At 31.8% G+C, this 15,721-nt stretch overlaps 1 protein-coding gene and 1 long non-coding RNA gene across 3 annotated transcripts; one reads left to right on the top strand and one right to left on the bottom strand.

The window, feature by feature from the left end:
• Positions 1 to 2,085: 2,085 nt before the first annotated feature.
• LOC106662561 (PAN2-PAN3 deadenylation complex subunit PAN3) lies at positions 2,086 to 15,087 on the top strand. Of its 2 annotated transcripts, none has more exons than XM_014386747.2 (12): positions 2,086 to 2,738; positions 7,002 to 7,097; positions 8,382 to 8,516; positions 8,581 to 9,001; positions 9,475 to 9,627; positions 9,691 to 9,807; positions 10,799 to 10,964; positions 11,032 to 11,254; positions 11,329 to 11,468; positions 11,597 to 11,788; positions 14,044 to 14,206; positions 14,417 to 15,087. In XM_014386747.2, the coding sequence occupies exons 1-12, from the start codon at positions 2,667 to 2,669 to the stop codon at positions 14,540 to 14,542; spliced, it is 2,004 nt and encodes a 667-aa protein (XP_014242233.1). In that variant the 5' UTR covers positions 2,086 to 2,666; the 3' UTR covers positions 14,543 to 15,087. The 2 variants fall into 2 exon arrangements, with proteins under 2 accessions (XP_014242233.1, XP_014242241.1); XM_014386755.2 differs by lacking the exon at positions 2,086 to 2,738 and adding an exon at positions 5,479 to 5,714.
• Positions 8,541 to 9,267, bottom strand: LOC106662572. The gene is made up of 2 exons (XR_001339922.1): positions 9,101 to 9,267; positions 8,541 to 8,998 (listed from the first exon to the last, which is right to left on the bottom strand). It is a non-coding gene; the product is annotated as an uncharacterized LOC106662572 (long non-coding RNA).
• Positions 15,088 to 15,721: the final 634 nt, after the last annotated feature.

The following is a 15,721-nucleotide window of genomic DNA, read 5'->3' as shown; positions in this document are numbered from 1 at the left end:
CAAAACTGAATTATGTATTTAAAATGAAATAAAAGCAAGAGGATCCAAGTGATCATCCGCCACTCCTGCTTATCCACTTGCAGATCAACACCCACCATAATTTTTTTTTTCAAGTTATCTAGAGCAACACTCAATGGCTCTGAAGACTAAGTTTCAACATTTGTGCCCTATCAAATCCATTTTTACATATATTAGAAATAAATAAATTTATTTTTATAAACATAGTAAGATAATAATAAAATATACAAAACAATAATATATTATTTATAATCAAATGAAGAAATCACATTACAAAATGAAAGCAAAAGGGAAAAAGAAAAGGAAGAGGGCAGAAAAGATTATTCATGCCTCAAAACTCAAATGGCATGGACTTGAAACAGGCCAGCGAGGAAGCAGAACGTACTTCACTGGGAAGCAAATTCCATAGTCTTGACCCTGCAAATCTGAAGCCAAGGATAAGTTATATGGAAAAAAAGTTTATAGATATGGAGGAAATTTTATTTTTATTTAATTTTAAATATGTATATTAAAACTAAAAGTTCATAAGTGCTTAGAATGTTAAGGTTGCTGAAGATGTTTACGTAGGAAGGAATACGATCCCTTGGTTTAAGGTCAGGACAGTATCTAATGCAGAAGTGATAAGTAATTTGAGGGCAATGAGCAGATTGAGTCAAGAAATTTAAAAAAAAGTTTTCTGTGGTGTTAAAAAGCTAATGCATCAAAGAGAATGGGTTATTATTTATCTATCTACACCATCAAAACTTTATGCGTAAATAAATAAAAACGGCAACGATTATGGAATAAGTGTTGAAATGTAGCTCTAATAGTGTTGAATTGTTTAAAAACTATATTGCATTGCTTTCATGTAATATCATATGTAATATAGTAAATAAATTAATTAAAACAAGTAACATAGAATAATGAAATAAATAGTTTTATACATAAATAATTACTATAGCACACAATAAAGTCTATAGTGCAGTATCACACATTAATATCACATTATTTCAAAAATGCATAGATCTATTTATACACATCCACATTTCCAGTCGAAAGCAAGCTTTCCCAGCAAAACGGTCACTCAACATTTCTTCAGCCCATAGAAAAATTTCTGACTTGCCTTTTTATATTTCTGAGCTTCAAAATGATAGAATTTATGTTTTCCTGTTCATTGGCTAATTTTATGCTTGTTTGCACCACAAATTCTTTTGTACCATTAATTCCAGATAACCAAGGTTTTTATCATATTTACGGGAATAATTTGTTTGATTTGTGAGGAGTGGTCAAGACTGAATCTTGACCGCTCCTCACGAATCCAACAAATTATTAAACTGGTCACTAAAAACACATTTTGGGGAATGTGGATTTAAATAGCAAATCCTTGGGTGTACCACATGCTCCATTCTTGCATCAACTGTATGGTGAAGAGGTGTTTTGTCTCCCTTTTCGGCAGATTGATATTCCCTATGCTTTATCGCTTCTTTGGTCCAAATCGGTCCACTACCTCATTATCACAGATGCTAAAATGTCACCGACTCTAGCAGAAAAACTACTCTTTTCTGCAGAGACTGTATGACATATATGGCATTAATGATTTCTGGTAGATGATAATCATACTTTGTATTTGGGTGAAATTGCTTGATCTGATTTATGTAGCTCATACTGTTCGAGGCTATGCAAAATTCCCTTCCAACATGGCAATGTACGAGGGTTCTTGGCATTACATTTCAGCAGTAAAGTAGTGAATGTTGAAATACCTTCAGAACAAGAAAAATTAAAAAATACAAAAATAAAACTGCTCAAGTAAGTCAATTAAGAAGGAAAAGTAAAAAGTTTTTTTATATTTTTCAGCCTCCAGAAAAGTATTTCTCCAATTATTTTTAGGCATTTACAAGAGCAGTAGTGTTTTTTTAGAGTATGGTCAGTGAAGTTTTAGTAAGTCTGGTTTTATTGACTGAAACGTCCCCTTGTGAGGTAAGTGACATTCTTTTCCTTTTAAACGTCTTGTCCAGCTCGAATTGTTTTAAAGGTTCCTTTTAGAGTTTTGTGTTGGAAATTTGTGTTTTGTACACGAACGTACGGTCAGTACGTAGTACGTACATACTACGGCCATCTTGAAGTCCAGTCGTACTTGCGCCGTCCGCGCTTCCTGGCGTCAGTGTCCAGTGACAGAATCCTGGTGAGAAGCGAAGCAAAGCGGAGAGATGTCCCTCGACCCTCAGACATCAGTTGGCTCTGGATCGTAAATCGGGTACGCGTTCGGCTGGACAGGAACGCCATATGTTCTAGGAAAACGAGAAAGGTGTTAATAATACGGACTCGATGGATCGGCCGTCTTCCTCGGCGCGGGCTTGAGACCTTTCGGGAGAAGTGCGTCGAACGCGTAGAAAAAGAAAGACAAAGCCTTCGTCCAGTGATTGTGGATGTGGAGCGGATTAGGTGGAAACACCTCGAATCCAACAATAACGAGACAGTCTCCCGGGCGGAAAAGGTCGGGACACGGCTCGCCAGCGATCAATTGCGTTTCCCTGTTTTGTTTTTCCTATCCGCGCCTCCTCCAGCGCGACGAATGACGGACTGCGCTGTTTGAACCGTCGCGAGGATCATGTGAAGAGGCGGAGGACGCATTTCCGCCTGGTCGCAGGTAAACGCTAGACGGCCGGACAATGGACCCCATGTTCCTGCCCTATTCCTCAGTCAACGGAGTCCCCCAAGAGTCGAAACTGGCGACGTACATGGTAAATAAAACTGACGCTTTATCTCAGACCTGTTGTACTTATTTTGTCTCTTTGAACATTACCATTTCTTTTATAATAAACTGATAATATAATTTTTTATTCATTTTTATTATAATATCTGGGAATTTTCCTCACGTTTTTTTTTGTTTATTATTACCACAATTATAAATTTACAAACTTAAATTACCAAGTATGCTACTTGTAATTTTAGTTGAAATACATATAGTTCATAATTTTCAATTAATTAATCTATAATTAAAGTTTTAGTTGAGATAAAAAAGTCAGTGTCACAAGCGGGATAGTTCATAATTATGACTTTTTATGTCTTTGATTATTAATTTAGCTAACAATAGTCAAGAAAAAATAAACATTTTGTTATGTGAACTTGTTGATCCAGATTTTGATTGTATTAGTTTAGGCAGTACATAAATCACGTAAATGTACTGCATTGCGCATTTAATTTAAAACTAGTATTTCAACTACAAGATATAAATATATATAGGATTATATGAACCCTCAGGGTGCTGGGTGTTTTTGAAAAAAAAGCCCGTTTGTAAGTATGTTGAGTTTGAATGCAGGGCTACTGGATTCGAACCCGGGACCTCTACCTTACAGTGATGAGCGCCACATCAACGCCTAAACCATTGTGACCACCAACAAAATTATTTCCTTCATGTTGATTAGTTCAATACACAATAACAAATAAGAATATCATTACAAAAAATATGATATATTTTAAAACAGTAGTAATAATAAGAAACAAAAATATTCATTACATCTGTGGAGTTACCTGGGTCCTATTTCATAATGAAGTACAAACTGAACGAATATTAGTTTAGAAGCTTGTAATTTGTACAATTTTTTTCAAAATGATTATTTAGAGATCGTGAGATGCTGTCTGGTGTGACGTAGGTTTAGAAAACCATTTTCTTTATTGTGCCGACGTTTCGATCTTTATTGAGATCAGGAAAACATTTTCTTTATCATGCCAACCTTTCAATCATTACTGAGATCATCTACAGGGCTCAAAGTGTTTGTTTTCTGTGTTGAGAGTGCCCACACGACACACAATAATGACACAGAAAACAAACACTTTGAGCCCTGTAGATGATCTCAGTAATGATTGAAAGGTTGGCATGATAAAGAAAATGTTTTCCTAAACCTATGTCACATATAAGACTGCATGTCATGATCTCCAAATAATCGTTAATTAACGGTCACTAAACACCATACATTTCAAAATAATGTAAGGTTGAAAATATAAGAAAAATTGTTTAAAGTACACTGGTTTAAAAGCAGTTATTAATAATACAAACATTTGTAAAATACCCAACTTAATTAATAAAAGTCTCAGATTTCCAAAAATTAAATTACTTTTGTTCTTCGTTTCTTTACAATGCTGGAGGATTTATTCATCAGTCGTGATGATGGACAAATTACTGACCATGTGGCTCTATAGAATGTTAAGGTGGCTCCTGGCATGCGGTATTTGTCAAATGCCGCTGAACATCGTGTCGAGAGACGTGGTTGTAAATTGTTTCAATTTGATGATAAGCTATAAGCTTCAAATATGGATCGTTGAAAACGACTAATTGGGAGTAGGAACTATTTAAAAAAAAAAAGATTCAACAAAACACTCATTCCACCATTTATCATTTCTATCTAATGGTCTGTGTGATACAGACAAATGGTGAAAAATTTACCATAAGACACCTTTTGGGACTTTGTGTCATAAATCTTGGCATAAATATTTGGTTGTCATAAATGCATAAATATTTTAAAGTGTGATAATATTAAATTGATAATTTTATTAAACTGGCCGTATGGTTTGATTGTTACTTTAAATTAGAAGAAACAGATATATTAAGGAAAAAGTGGACTGGAAAGTGTATAATTGGAAATGACTCTTCTATAATGTATTACTGACATTCTATAGTTAAATGAAAAACGTAAAAAATTCTACAATTTTTTAGGGTAAAGACAATTTAATCACTTAGAGTTTTCGACTTGTACAATGATTTTAATGTTTGTGTTGCCCAAACATTAAATGATCAGAATGAAGGAATGTAGTATCTGATGAATCTTAAGCCAAAATGTTAAAGAAAATTTCAGTTTTATAAGAATTTTACTGTGAATTCAAACATCTAAGTTCTAATTATCTGTTATGGTTTATTTGTTTACTATTATACCATTATGTCACAGTTATTATGCTGACATAATCGGACGACTTGCTTTAAGGCAATATTTGCGGCTTTTTAAAAATAAATTTGAAATGATTGGTTAACTCTTAATTGATATAGATTTGTCCATACAGCTGTTAAATTATATTTATTATTTATCTTTATTATTTCTTATATCTTATTATTTATATAAAATGACATGTAAATCAAAATAAATAGTAATGCAAAAACCAACTTGGAAATTAGTTGACATGTATTTCATTTGATATATTCATAAATTTTTTGTTCTTATTGCTATTGGGCCATTTTGCCTATTCAGATGAAATACTCGTGTCGAACATGATACTGACCACCTGATAAACAAGAATTGTTCAGACATTAATATTATAGACTTTTCTCAAGATAGTGAGAAGAGAAGCCTGTTTCAGTACAAAAAGCCATGATTGTTTATTTTTTAAATCATCTGTAGTATAAATTAATCTACATTTAAAAAATATCTTTTCAGTACTTGATTTCTTTTTATCTCCTTTTGCGATGTATTGATTTTTAAATGAAATAGTCTACTTTTGTTTTAATATTTTTACAATTAAATAAAAAATTCAACAGTTGTGAAAAAATCCTTAATGAAGAAAAAGACAGAACTCGAGGTTATTGTACAAGAATTGTAACGATGGACTAGAATATTTAGAGATTTTTAAACTGAGTACGAACACGACAGGATGAAACTCTTTGATTGCTCCTCAAGTTGTATCGTTTAGAAATGCCGGCTATGTTGACTCTCCCTTTCAGAGAGGAGGTAAAAATTTTATTCAGAACTGCATTTTGATATAAGTATCTAGTCTTCAGTCTGCTTGGAATCAAATGCATAATTTACTGGCAAGTTGTTTAAGTTTGACTATAATTTTTCCAATATATGATAATGACAGAAACGGGATAACTCTTAAAGAGGTGATTTTTAGATCCAATGATAATTAGATATAAGTATGATATAAAAGTATCTAGTCTTTAGCCTTCGTGGAATCAAATGCATAATTTGCTGGCAGGTTGATTAAGTTTGATTATAATTTTTCAAATCTATAAATATGTAAATGACTGAAACAAGATAATTCTTAAAGATTTGAAAAATAAAATTTCTTGTGGACAGCATAAAAAAATTAATTAACAATATTTCCGTGTAGGGTTTCTGCCCATCGACTTGATTATCTGTAAGCTGTAATTTTTAGATCCAATAATAATTTGATTATATTCAGAAAAACTAATAGGAAACAATTGTAGGCTGAACCCATGCTGATAAAAAATTTCATATAAATACATGAATACATCGAGTACCCACATACCAGTTGAACCAATTAAGTTATGCAAGAATGTATTATGTATTTATTAGCATGAATGAATGAAGGAAGGCGTTAAGATTAAAATCGCCTGTCGGGCTGCCAGCCATATGTTTAAGCTGGACATAGTTTTAGCATAGTTGTAGGGGTGGGGTCTATGCAGTCTACTGAGAACTGAGACCTGTCAAAGATGGGATAACCATTTAAATATTATGAATATGTATTTTAATTGACATTTTAATCATTTATGGAAGGGTTGAACATCAAAGATAGAGGTAATAAAAAAAATGCAAAATAGACCTAGCTGCTAGCTGGCCAGAAAAAAATGGTAAAAATAAAAATACCTACAATCAATCTATAATGGATTAAGAAGAAGCACAACAAAAAGAAATGATAACTGTCAATTTATCACTCATTCTGTAACAGAGGCCTTCCTACGTGATTGCATACTTGAGTAGGACAAGGTGAACTCTAGACAAAGTGTACAATTAACCTATATAAAATTCGATGGAGTATTTAACATTCTTCCTTCGACTCTTGCACCCTGAACATCGATGCTAGTTTAGTACGTTCATTCACTTTATTTTAACCTAGCTGCATGTAGTTAACTATTCTTGCGTTTATGTGATCTGATGGAACTAAGCAGTAATATATTAATTATATTTGCAAATTCTTAAGCTAATTAACTTTTTATGAGGACTGACTTGAGTGATGATTTTTTTAAAAGAAATGTTTGTTGTATTTTCTTTCAGAAAAGACAAAATGAAAGTCTTCCTGTGGCAGCCTCATTAACGAAAAATCTCTCTACTTTAAGCTTGAACGACTCGTTGCCTTCCTCACTTAAAAAGGTATTTTTGCCCTTACATATCTTTAATAACTGTAGCATTTAAGTAAATAGAGTAAAATTGTTACTCATTTGTTTGAATTGCCATTATCCTTCCTTTGTTTGTGTTGCAACATCGTAGTTTTTATTTGGGATTGTAAATAGAAAATATTTACAATCTGTTTAATTTCTTTTTCAAAACAGTTCAAGGATTAGCCTTGAAATATGATAACTAGAAAATTGACTAAAGAATTTAAAACACGCTATACAATCAAACATTGCCTGAATAACTTTTTGTAAATGATGTAAATAAATGATCTACTCACAGATTGTTTATAACGATTCGGATTTCGAGCTTGTAGCTCATCATCAGGTTGAAAGACTTACAAACATGTCTTTTGATGTGAATTGTAAGAGTGAATTCGCTGATCCACCACCAACGTTCCAATGAGAATCTGGTTTATAAGCTCAATTTTGAATGTGCGAAAAATGTGAATTGTAACTTTTTTTGTCTCAAATTTCTCAAACCAGTCTAGTTCCCTTGCTTTGTTGAAACTGTGTAACACTGTTGTATTTAAATTGAATTACAAAAATAATTTAGAAGCATAATGCCTATCAAGGACTCCTTACCATATGAAGAGTCCCAATGATTTCCACCACCCTGTAAAGAGGATTTAGTTCCACTCTGATTTGCCCCTTGTTAAAAAATTCTAAGACAATGCTAAAGCTAAAATATGCTTTAAAAGCAGTTTTAAGAAATTACAAAACTAGGATTAGGCGTAAGATCATTTAGCAGTAATATCAATGAATAGAAAAAAGATTAGACATTCGCTAATCCATTTATAATTTACAAGTTATTGTTCTACAAACATCTTGATTATGTTCATTGAATAGATAAGTTATTTCTTAAAGTATATATTTTTATTTTGCTGTATGTAATTTATTGGCATAACCTGAGGTTCTGATTTATTGAACTATTGAATAAATTTATAACAATAATAAGGAAAATTTTAGTATAAATGGATGGTGATTTTCTTTGGCACATAAACTTATTATTATAGTAAAGCATAAGTCCAAATTCCCCTTCTAAAATTTGAAAGGAACAAAACTATAAGATAAATTTTATTAACTGTGTATAATTTACATTTGGAAACTTGAGTGTTAGTAAATGCGTGGTTATTCAAGGCAGGCCTATATTATTTAATTAGTGCATATTATTACTATAGTTCTAATTCTGTTCATAATCTACAGAACATTAAACTCTTTACAGCTATCTACTGTTTTATTGGGATCTATTTTCTGTTTGAAGGTTGTACCTGGTTCCACTGAATTCATACCAAGGAGTTCTCCTTCACTTAACAGTGTTACATATTCATCGACATCACCGTTGACAGTCACATCACATATCAATTCATCACCAACTCCTACAGCACCAACATACCAGGTGATTAGAATGAAAGCTAAAGCATTTGGAAAGACATTTTTATTTTTGTTTTGTATTTGTGCAGGAGTATGTCGGTGGAACTACATATTTTTACTCCGCTCCTGAAGCGACTACTGTTGCAAACAGTGGAGTTGGATCTAGCATTGTACAAACGATTGGAAGCACAAACTCGACTGGCGTACCAATTGTTGGGGGTGGAGGTGGAGGCGGAGAAGACGAACAGCATCTCCACCATCACAGGGCATCAATAACTCTCAGACAGCCTTCAGTCACAATGTTTCCAGGTACTCCGAGTCATGCTAAAACGGCCATGGCCAAACTTCACCAGCAGGTGGTCGGAAGTGGAGCAGGCTCATCAAGCAGTCAGACACCTGATGATACGGTCCTTTCTTCAGCATCGTACTTTGTCTCAAATCAGCTTCGAATGGAAATACAGCATAAAAACAATCTTACACTGGCAACACCGGATCCAACATTGTACCCTGGTAAACATTTTTCATAACATATAATTAAAGGTATTATGTAAAAAGTAACCTCACTGTAAGTGTAACATTTTAATTTGATTCACCGCAATTTATCCTTACATTTGAGAATGAAAATTTAAGTCTTTCCATGATGACAGCTTATTTCAATTTAGTTTTAAAGTTACAGCTTTGGAAAATGTTATTAATAAAATTAAAATAAGTTCTTTTTTTTACAATAAATTAAAACTATATAATGTGCATGTTTGACACACATGGTAATAAAATAAAAACAAATAAATTCATTTACCATTTGTTTTATTTTAGAAGAGCTTATAACTTTTTTCAGCATATCATACATGTTATTACAATTAAATAATTTAAAACTTTTAGCTTCATTTCTTCAATTTTTAGGGTAGTTTTATTGATAATTGTTATTAGAACTCTTTATAAAATTGATATGGCCAAGTTTAACATAAGTATCATTTCAAATGCAGATCTACCGTTAGAAGTAGACAACTATCACGAACTTGTCCCATTAGAACAGCTACCAGCTGTGCCGAAGCCTCACCTCATTCCATATTCAACATCTACTTACAAAGCTACTCATATTAAAACCGGTGTAAGGTATTGTCTCAGGAGGGTTCATGGTGAGTGTCTGTCAACTGGTTTTTCTCACATCTTGCTCAGCTAATTATTATCAATAATTTTAGGATTCCGTTTGCCGAATTCAAAATGCATGGTTCTTGTGGATATGTGGAAGAATCTAAGTCATTCTAATATTGTCCAGTTGCGGGAGGTTTTTACAACAAAGGCTTTTGGTGATCAATGTAAGTTACAATAGACACATCCTTCAAAACAAAAAAGTAACTATTATCACATGTTTTATCAATTAAATGTTCATATGTTTATATGGTTGTAATGAACAGTTTTTGCCCTTAATTACAGTTTATATGTATGGTCACTGGCATTTTTTTAAAAGCTTTTAATTATTTTTCTCTCGCTGTACTTTGATCATTTAATTTTCTTTAGATTTAAAGAATTGAATTTAATTGTAATTATAGCTTAAAAAAGTTTAATTACAAACATGTTAAGGGGCACTCTCAACACGACACACAAGAATGACACATCTATATGGAAAACAAACACTTTGAGCCCTGAAGATGATCTCAATAAAGATCAAAACGGCTTGATAAAGAAAATGTTTTTCTAAAACTTACATCACACCAGACCGTACCTCACGATCTCCAAATAATCAGTACTATTAACATAACAATGCCACTTACAAATAATATCAAAATAAATATATCAACAAAATAAAAAGTAAAACCCATTTGTAATTACATCACAACTTTCATGCCCATGGAAATAATAATCCAGATAGTTGCTAAGAACAATTTTGTGAGTAGAACCATCCTTTACAAAAAGAGACTTTGAGCTTTTCTCACTTTGCTGCCCATTAGCACTTAAAAAACACTAAATAGTAGTGTTGCATGAATGTGTTTTTTATTTTTTTTATAACATTACCACTTTTTTTATTTATAACATTACCACTTTTTTTATGAGGGTTTTATGAACTCTCGGGGTGCCAGTGTTTTTGAGAAAAGCCCATTTGTAAGTATGTCGGGTTTGAATTCAGGGCCTCTGGATTCAAACCCAGGACATGTACCTTACAGTGATGAGACCGTGTCAACATCTTAATCGTTGAGGCCGGTTTTTATTCTAAGTTCACAACTAACGGTTGGGTTTTCTTTTTAATAATAAGCTATAAAAATAGAAACTGCAGATTTATTCTAAATTTGATGTCGATTTATATTTCAGCAATAATCTTTGTTTATGATTATCATCCGGATTCTGAAACTCTATTAGCAAGACATTTTTCCAACTCGGATTCTCTAAACGGTTACAGTGATTCATTTTCTTCAAATCCAAATGCTCCTCGGCCTTACTCTCACAGTAAAAATCATTTACTGAGGCAGCAACATACGTAAGAGTCACATTATGAAGATTTGAAATTATAATATTTAAAAAAAATGTTTTCCTCTCCCCTACAGAAACGGAATGCTTTCTGAAACTACAATTTGGAGCTATGTAATCCAACTAACTGGAGCTATGGCAGTTGTTCATGCTCTTGGTCTAGCATGCAGATGCATTGATCCTTCAAAGGTTCTCCATACAGGAAGGTCACGTCTACGGCTTAGCTCTCCAGGCATAATGGATGTTGTCACTTTTGATGGATCTCTCTCAAATCCCCTTAGTTTAATTCCACATTATCAGGTAACTTTTTAAGAACTCTCTTTAGCATGCGATTGATTGCAATGAATTTGTTCAGCAATCAAGACAAATTTCAGCAAGAAGATTTGACGGCTTTGGGAAAATTGGTACTTGCTCTCGCCTGCAGATCACTGATTGCCGTCCAGCGAGAAAACCTCCAAACTTCTTTAGACCTGATGTCGAGAACTTACTCTACTGATTTGAGAAATTTAGTGATGTGAGTAATATTTCTATGTTAATATTAATGGGTACCATTATTTATCATTTTGTAAAATTATTACAACACATATTAGCCAACTTTCATGCTATACTTAAGTTAATAAATGTTTCATTTTGCATCCTTAGTTACCTGTTATCTTCAAAAACAATGAGGAGTGTCGTTGATTTAATGCCAATTATAGGCGCACGGTATTACTCTCAGCTGGATACAGTACAATACCACAATGATATTCTTAACACTGAAATGGCGAAAGAAATGGAAAATGGCCGGCTTTGTCGCCTACTTGTGAAACTAGGGACAATCAATGAAAGGCCAGAGTAAGTTTATATAGTTTCATTATTTTGATATTATGTTTTTAAATATATTTTTAGAAAAGTGACAACCATTAAAAATTTTGTACTCATGTTTCAACAACTGGTATTATTTTTATAATCGTATAATTCAACTTTTTATTGATTCAATACAATTTTTAATGTTTAGAATTCAAGATTAGAATCCAAAATGTAGTCAAATTGTCATTAGTAATTAATGGTTAATTCTATGGTTTATTTCCTTTTTACATTTTTATGTACTTACCACCCCGATCTTCCGACCATTACTCAGATCTGATAATGGCAAAGACAGGGCCCAGAATCGTGGGAACTTCATAGTCTTTAACATGTACATATATAAACAAAAAAAAACATTAATATCTCACTAACACTCTCAACACTGAACACACAACAGTAACATATGTACACAGAAAACACACTTTGAGTGAGTACAAATACTAGATTAAACCTAAAATTTGTACATCATTGTATAAATTAATATTCACATCTTTTATGTATTTGTATAATTTAAACAATGTTTATAAATCCCAGGCCCGGAAGATGACCTCAATAAAGATCGAAACATTGGCATGATGAAGAAAATGTTTTTTCTAAACCTCCATCAAACCACGATCTCTAAATAATTTATTAATAATTATAATTTGGATTATAACATCCTGATTCTTGGTGGTTTTAGTTCCGTGGTTTTCCCATTTAATAGTTCTATTTGTCAGAAGAGAGATTCCTATTACAAAATACACTAAATACATTCTGTTCTAAATACATTGTTTACATCCTTTTTTTGTGACGGAGACACGCTTTGTGCTCTGGTCCCCTGAAATTTTGTAATTAACTACATAAAAAGAATTTTACTAGCTAAGGTATTTAACTAGGTTAAAAGGAATTTCCTTATTTTTTATTCTACGTTAACTGGGGAATGTAGTGCATCTCAATATTTTGTTGGTTTACTGGTTTAAATACTTTAATAGAAAATTTCTTTAAAGAACTCACTCTTACAATATAAATTAATCAATTTTTTAAAAATTATCTTATTGAAATTTAATCTTTTCTTAATGAACCTTTATTAAACAAATTGATTTGATCAAATATTTAACAATTTATATTGAGGCTTACTAATAAGGTTTAGACAATTTAAACACTTTTTTAAAAATATCTCCAATAATATTGGATAAGGTAGTCAATAATAGCACATGCTATGGACATGGAAATGAAAAAAACGGTTGGCCTACCAATTTTCTTTTTCTTTAAAATGGCACTGACGATTTAACTAAAATGGGACAATCTCTCCTGAGGTTGTCAATGGCAATGGACTATATAAAGTCGAGTCTTGTTAATTCAAGACTTGATAATACAAACTCCTCAGCATGTCACTTTGGTAAATAAAAAAATATAAAATAAAAAATCTCTGTAATTTGACCAATACTGTTGGTAATACGAAATATTTTTTTGTAACGGGGGAGAAATGGAGCCACTTCCCCCCTTTATAATTTGAACTTTTTCTTTGTAATGTTCCTCCAAAATTCCACATATTGTTTAATTCCTTACAGCATAAATGCTCAGCAGTCAGTGTTTTGTCTATATGTTCTTATCACTGGTCACTTTGGAAAAATATTTAGACAGGCTGCATTAAACCAAAAACTTTTTTTTTGAAAATTTTTTTCATAATGCATACATTGCTCACGATTATAGTGATCTATTTTCCAGTTTTTTATTATTTTTTTCAGTTTTGTATATGTACAATTAAGTAATAACTTGGAAAAATGCATATCAACTCTTAATAATTTGATTTTATTTCCTCTAGATAATTCAAATTATTTTTGTAGTCCCTTGGGTTTCAAATTATCAAGAGTTAGTTAGTTTATGAAAATGTGGCCAGCATATATATTGACGGCTGGATGTTTTGAACAGAGCAAAGTCTATTTTTATTTTTTCAAATTTTGTTGTTTAAATTTTGTCTCGAATTGTGCGTATATTCATGGCATATATAGATTTAATTTTTATACATGAAATTTGAGGTAAAAAGTCAGTATCACAAATGGGATTTTCTAATTGTACCGTGATGCTCTGGGTTCAGTTCTGAGAACTGTGCGTTCAAATCCCATCTGTGACATTGACCTTTTTATCTCAAATTTTATATATATAAAATTAAATTGTCATAAGATTGTAAGAAATTTTCTCTCACTCTTCGTTTCTTTAAGGTTTTTATTGAATGGTGTAAAATAATTTTCCTTAATGTGTAGGTTGAATATGGACCCAGCTTGGTCTGAAACTGGTGATAGGTACATGTTAAAACTGTTTAGGGACCATGTATTTCACCAAGTCACAGAGGATGGAAGGCCTTTTCTTGATATGGCCCATGTTGTTCATTGTCTTAACAAACTGGATGCAGGCACTCAGGAAAAGGTATATACTGCTTTTATTAAAAATAAATAATTGTATTACTTCCCATCAGTGAATCAAAAGCTCCTGCACTTTAAATTAATCATTAGGATAAACACATTTTAAAAAATATCAGTAAAATTTCCAATTGAAACCTAATATATTCAGTCATGTAATTTGACATTTGAAGAGCTTTAACTTTTCAAGCAATAATGTAAATACAATTGATTACAGGTCTGCTTAATGTCAAGGGATGAACAGAGTGTTCTTGTAGTGACTTATGCTGAACTTAAACATTGCTTGGAACAGTCGTTTGCTGAAATTGTGGCTAGTTCTGGTGTCCATAAAGCACTTGACTGAATTTAAAAGTGGAAAAAAAAGAAAAAAGAAGAGGGGATGGAATTGAGTTGGCAAAGAAGGGTTGGTGAAATGATGAAGAAAGGCAAAATCACAATGAGTCAGACTAGTACTTAACCTCCTGGGTTTTTATACAAAAACAATAAACACAAAATTTCAAAGAAACAAAACTACAAACAAAAAATCATACAGGGAAGCGCCAGGAGTGAAGCCCTCCATCCGACCGTCCAACATTTTTATAAAAAGCAATAAAGTGGTTTTAAATGGAATCAAGAGATCAAATGTCAAGTCGGATGGGAATCTCTTTATTCAATATCTCTTCTCAAACAAAAACAAAAAAATATATATATAGATATCTATATATATATATATATAAATATATATCTGTGTGTCTGTGTCTGCATGTATTGTTTATACACACAAGAACAAAACAAGTGTGTACAATTTTCTCATAAAAACATAATTGGATTTTTTTTTAATTTTTTGTACTTAGGCATTGCTCAGGTTTTTTCCCCTGCCACTATTACCACAATTTAAATTTATCTTTTCCAAAAATTCCCAAAGTTATTTTACACAATAAAAAGTAAATATACTTTGTAATATATAGAGAATTTATTCTGATATGGAAAATTTGCTTCGTACAAAAATTGATTGTATATATATAATTTAGGTTGTGATTGAGCTTTATAAACAATAATTCCGTTAAAGAATTAAAAATGTTACTAAATGAAAAGAAAATTAACATTTTTTACAGAGTTTATATTTTAAAATGTATAAAAATATTTTTTGAAAAACACAAAACATTTCAAAACTATAATCGATTCTTCTATAATTTTGGGACTTCCTTCCTTTTTGTAATCAAATCAATATTCACGTTAAGCTTTAAACAAATTATGAGTGCAATAACATACTCAGTGCAATAGAATGCCAGGTTCTTTTACTTTCAGATTGATGAGTTCGAAATTATGATTATGTTCAATGTTTGCAAAGGGAAAAAAAGTTTTATGAGCAACAGTGATAAATCTGTCACTCAAATATGGTGTACAATTAAATTTATGTGTACATTTAATGTTTATCCGTATTGTATGCCAACTAGGCATTTTTTCCAATGAAGTTCCTTTTTGTATTATTTTTGTTTTTAGAAGTGAACAATAAGATTCCACTGCTGTTAACAATTTGAAA

This window comes from Cimex lectularius, unplaced genomic scaffold (assembly GCF_000648675.2).
Source record: "Cimex lectularius strain Harlan isolate CLEC.00 unplaced genomic scaffold, Clec_2.1 scaffold332, whole genome shotgun sequence".
NCBI classification, from domain to species: Eukaryota; Metazoa; Arthropoda; class Insecta; order Hemiptera; family Cimicidae; genus Cimex; species Cimex lectularius.
Note: the sequence above shows the minus strand (reverse complement) of the source record. Positions and strands in the feature narration are given on the sequence as shown.

What these genes read in the sequence shown, in the direction of transcription:
- LOC106662561 (XM_014386747.2), top strand. Translation starts at nt 2,667, where the DNA reads ATGGACCCCATGTTCCTGCCCTATTCCTCAGTCAACGGAGTCCCCCAA. An exon ending in TGCCTTCCTCACTTAAAAAG is followed by an intron (nt 7,098 to 8,381) that starts GTATTTTTGCCC and finishes TTCTGTTTGAAG; the next exon opens with GTTGTACCTGGTTCCACTGA. An exon ending in AAAGGCTTTTGGTGATCAAT is followed by an intron (nt 9,808 to 10,798) that starts GTAAGTTACAAT and finishes TTTATATTTCAG; the next exon opens with CAATAATCTTTGTTTATGAT.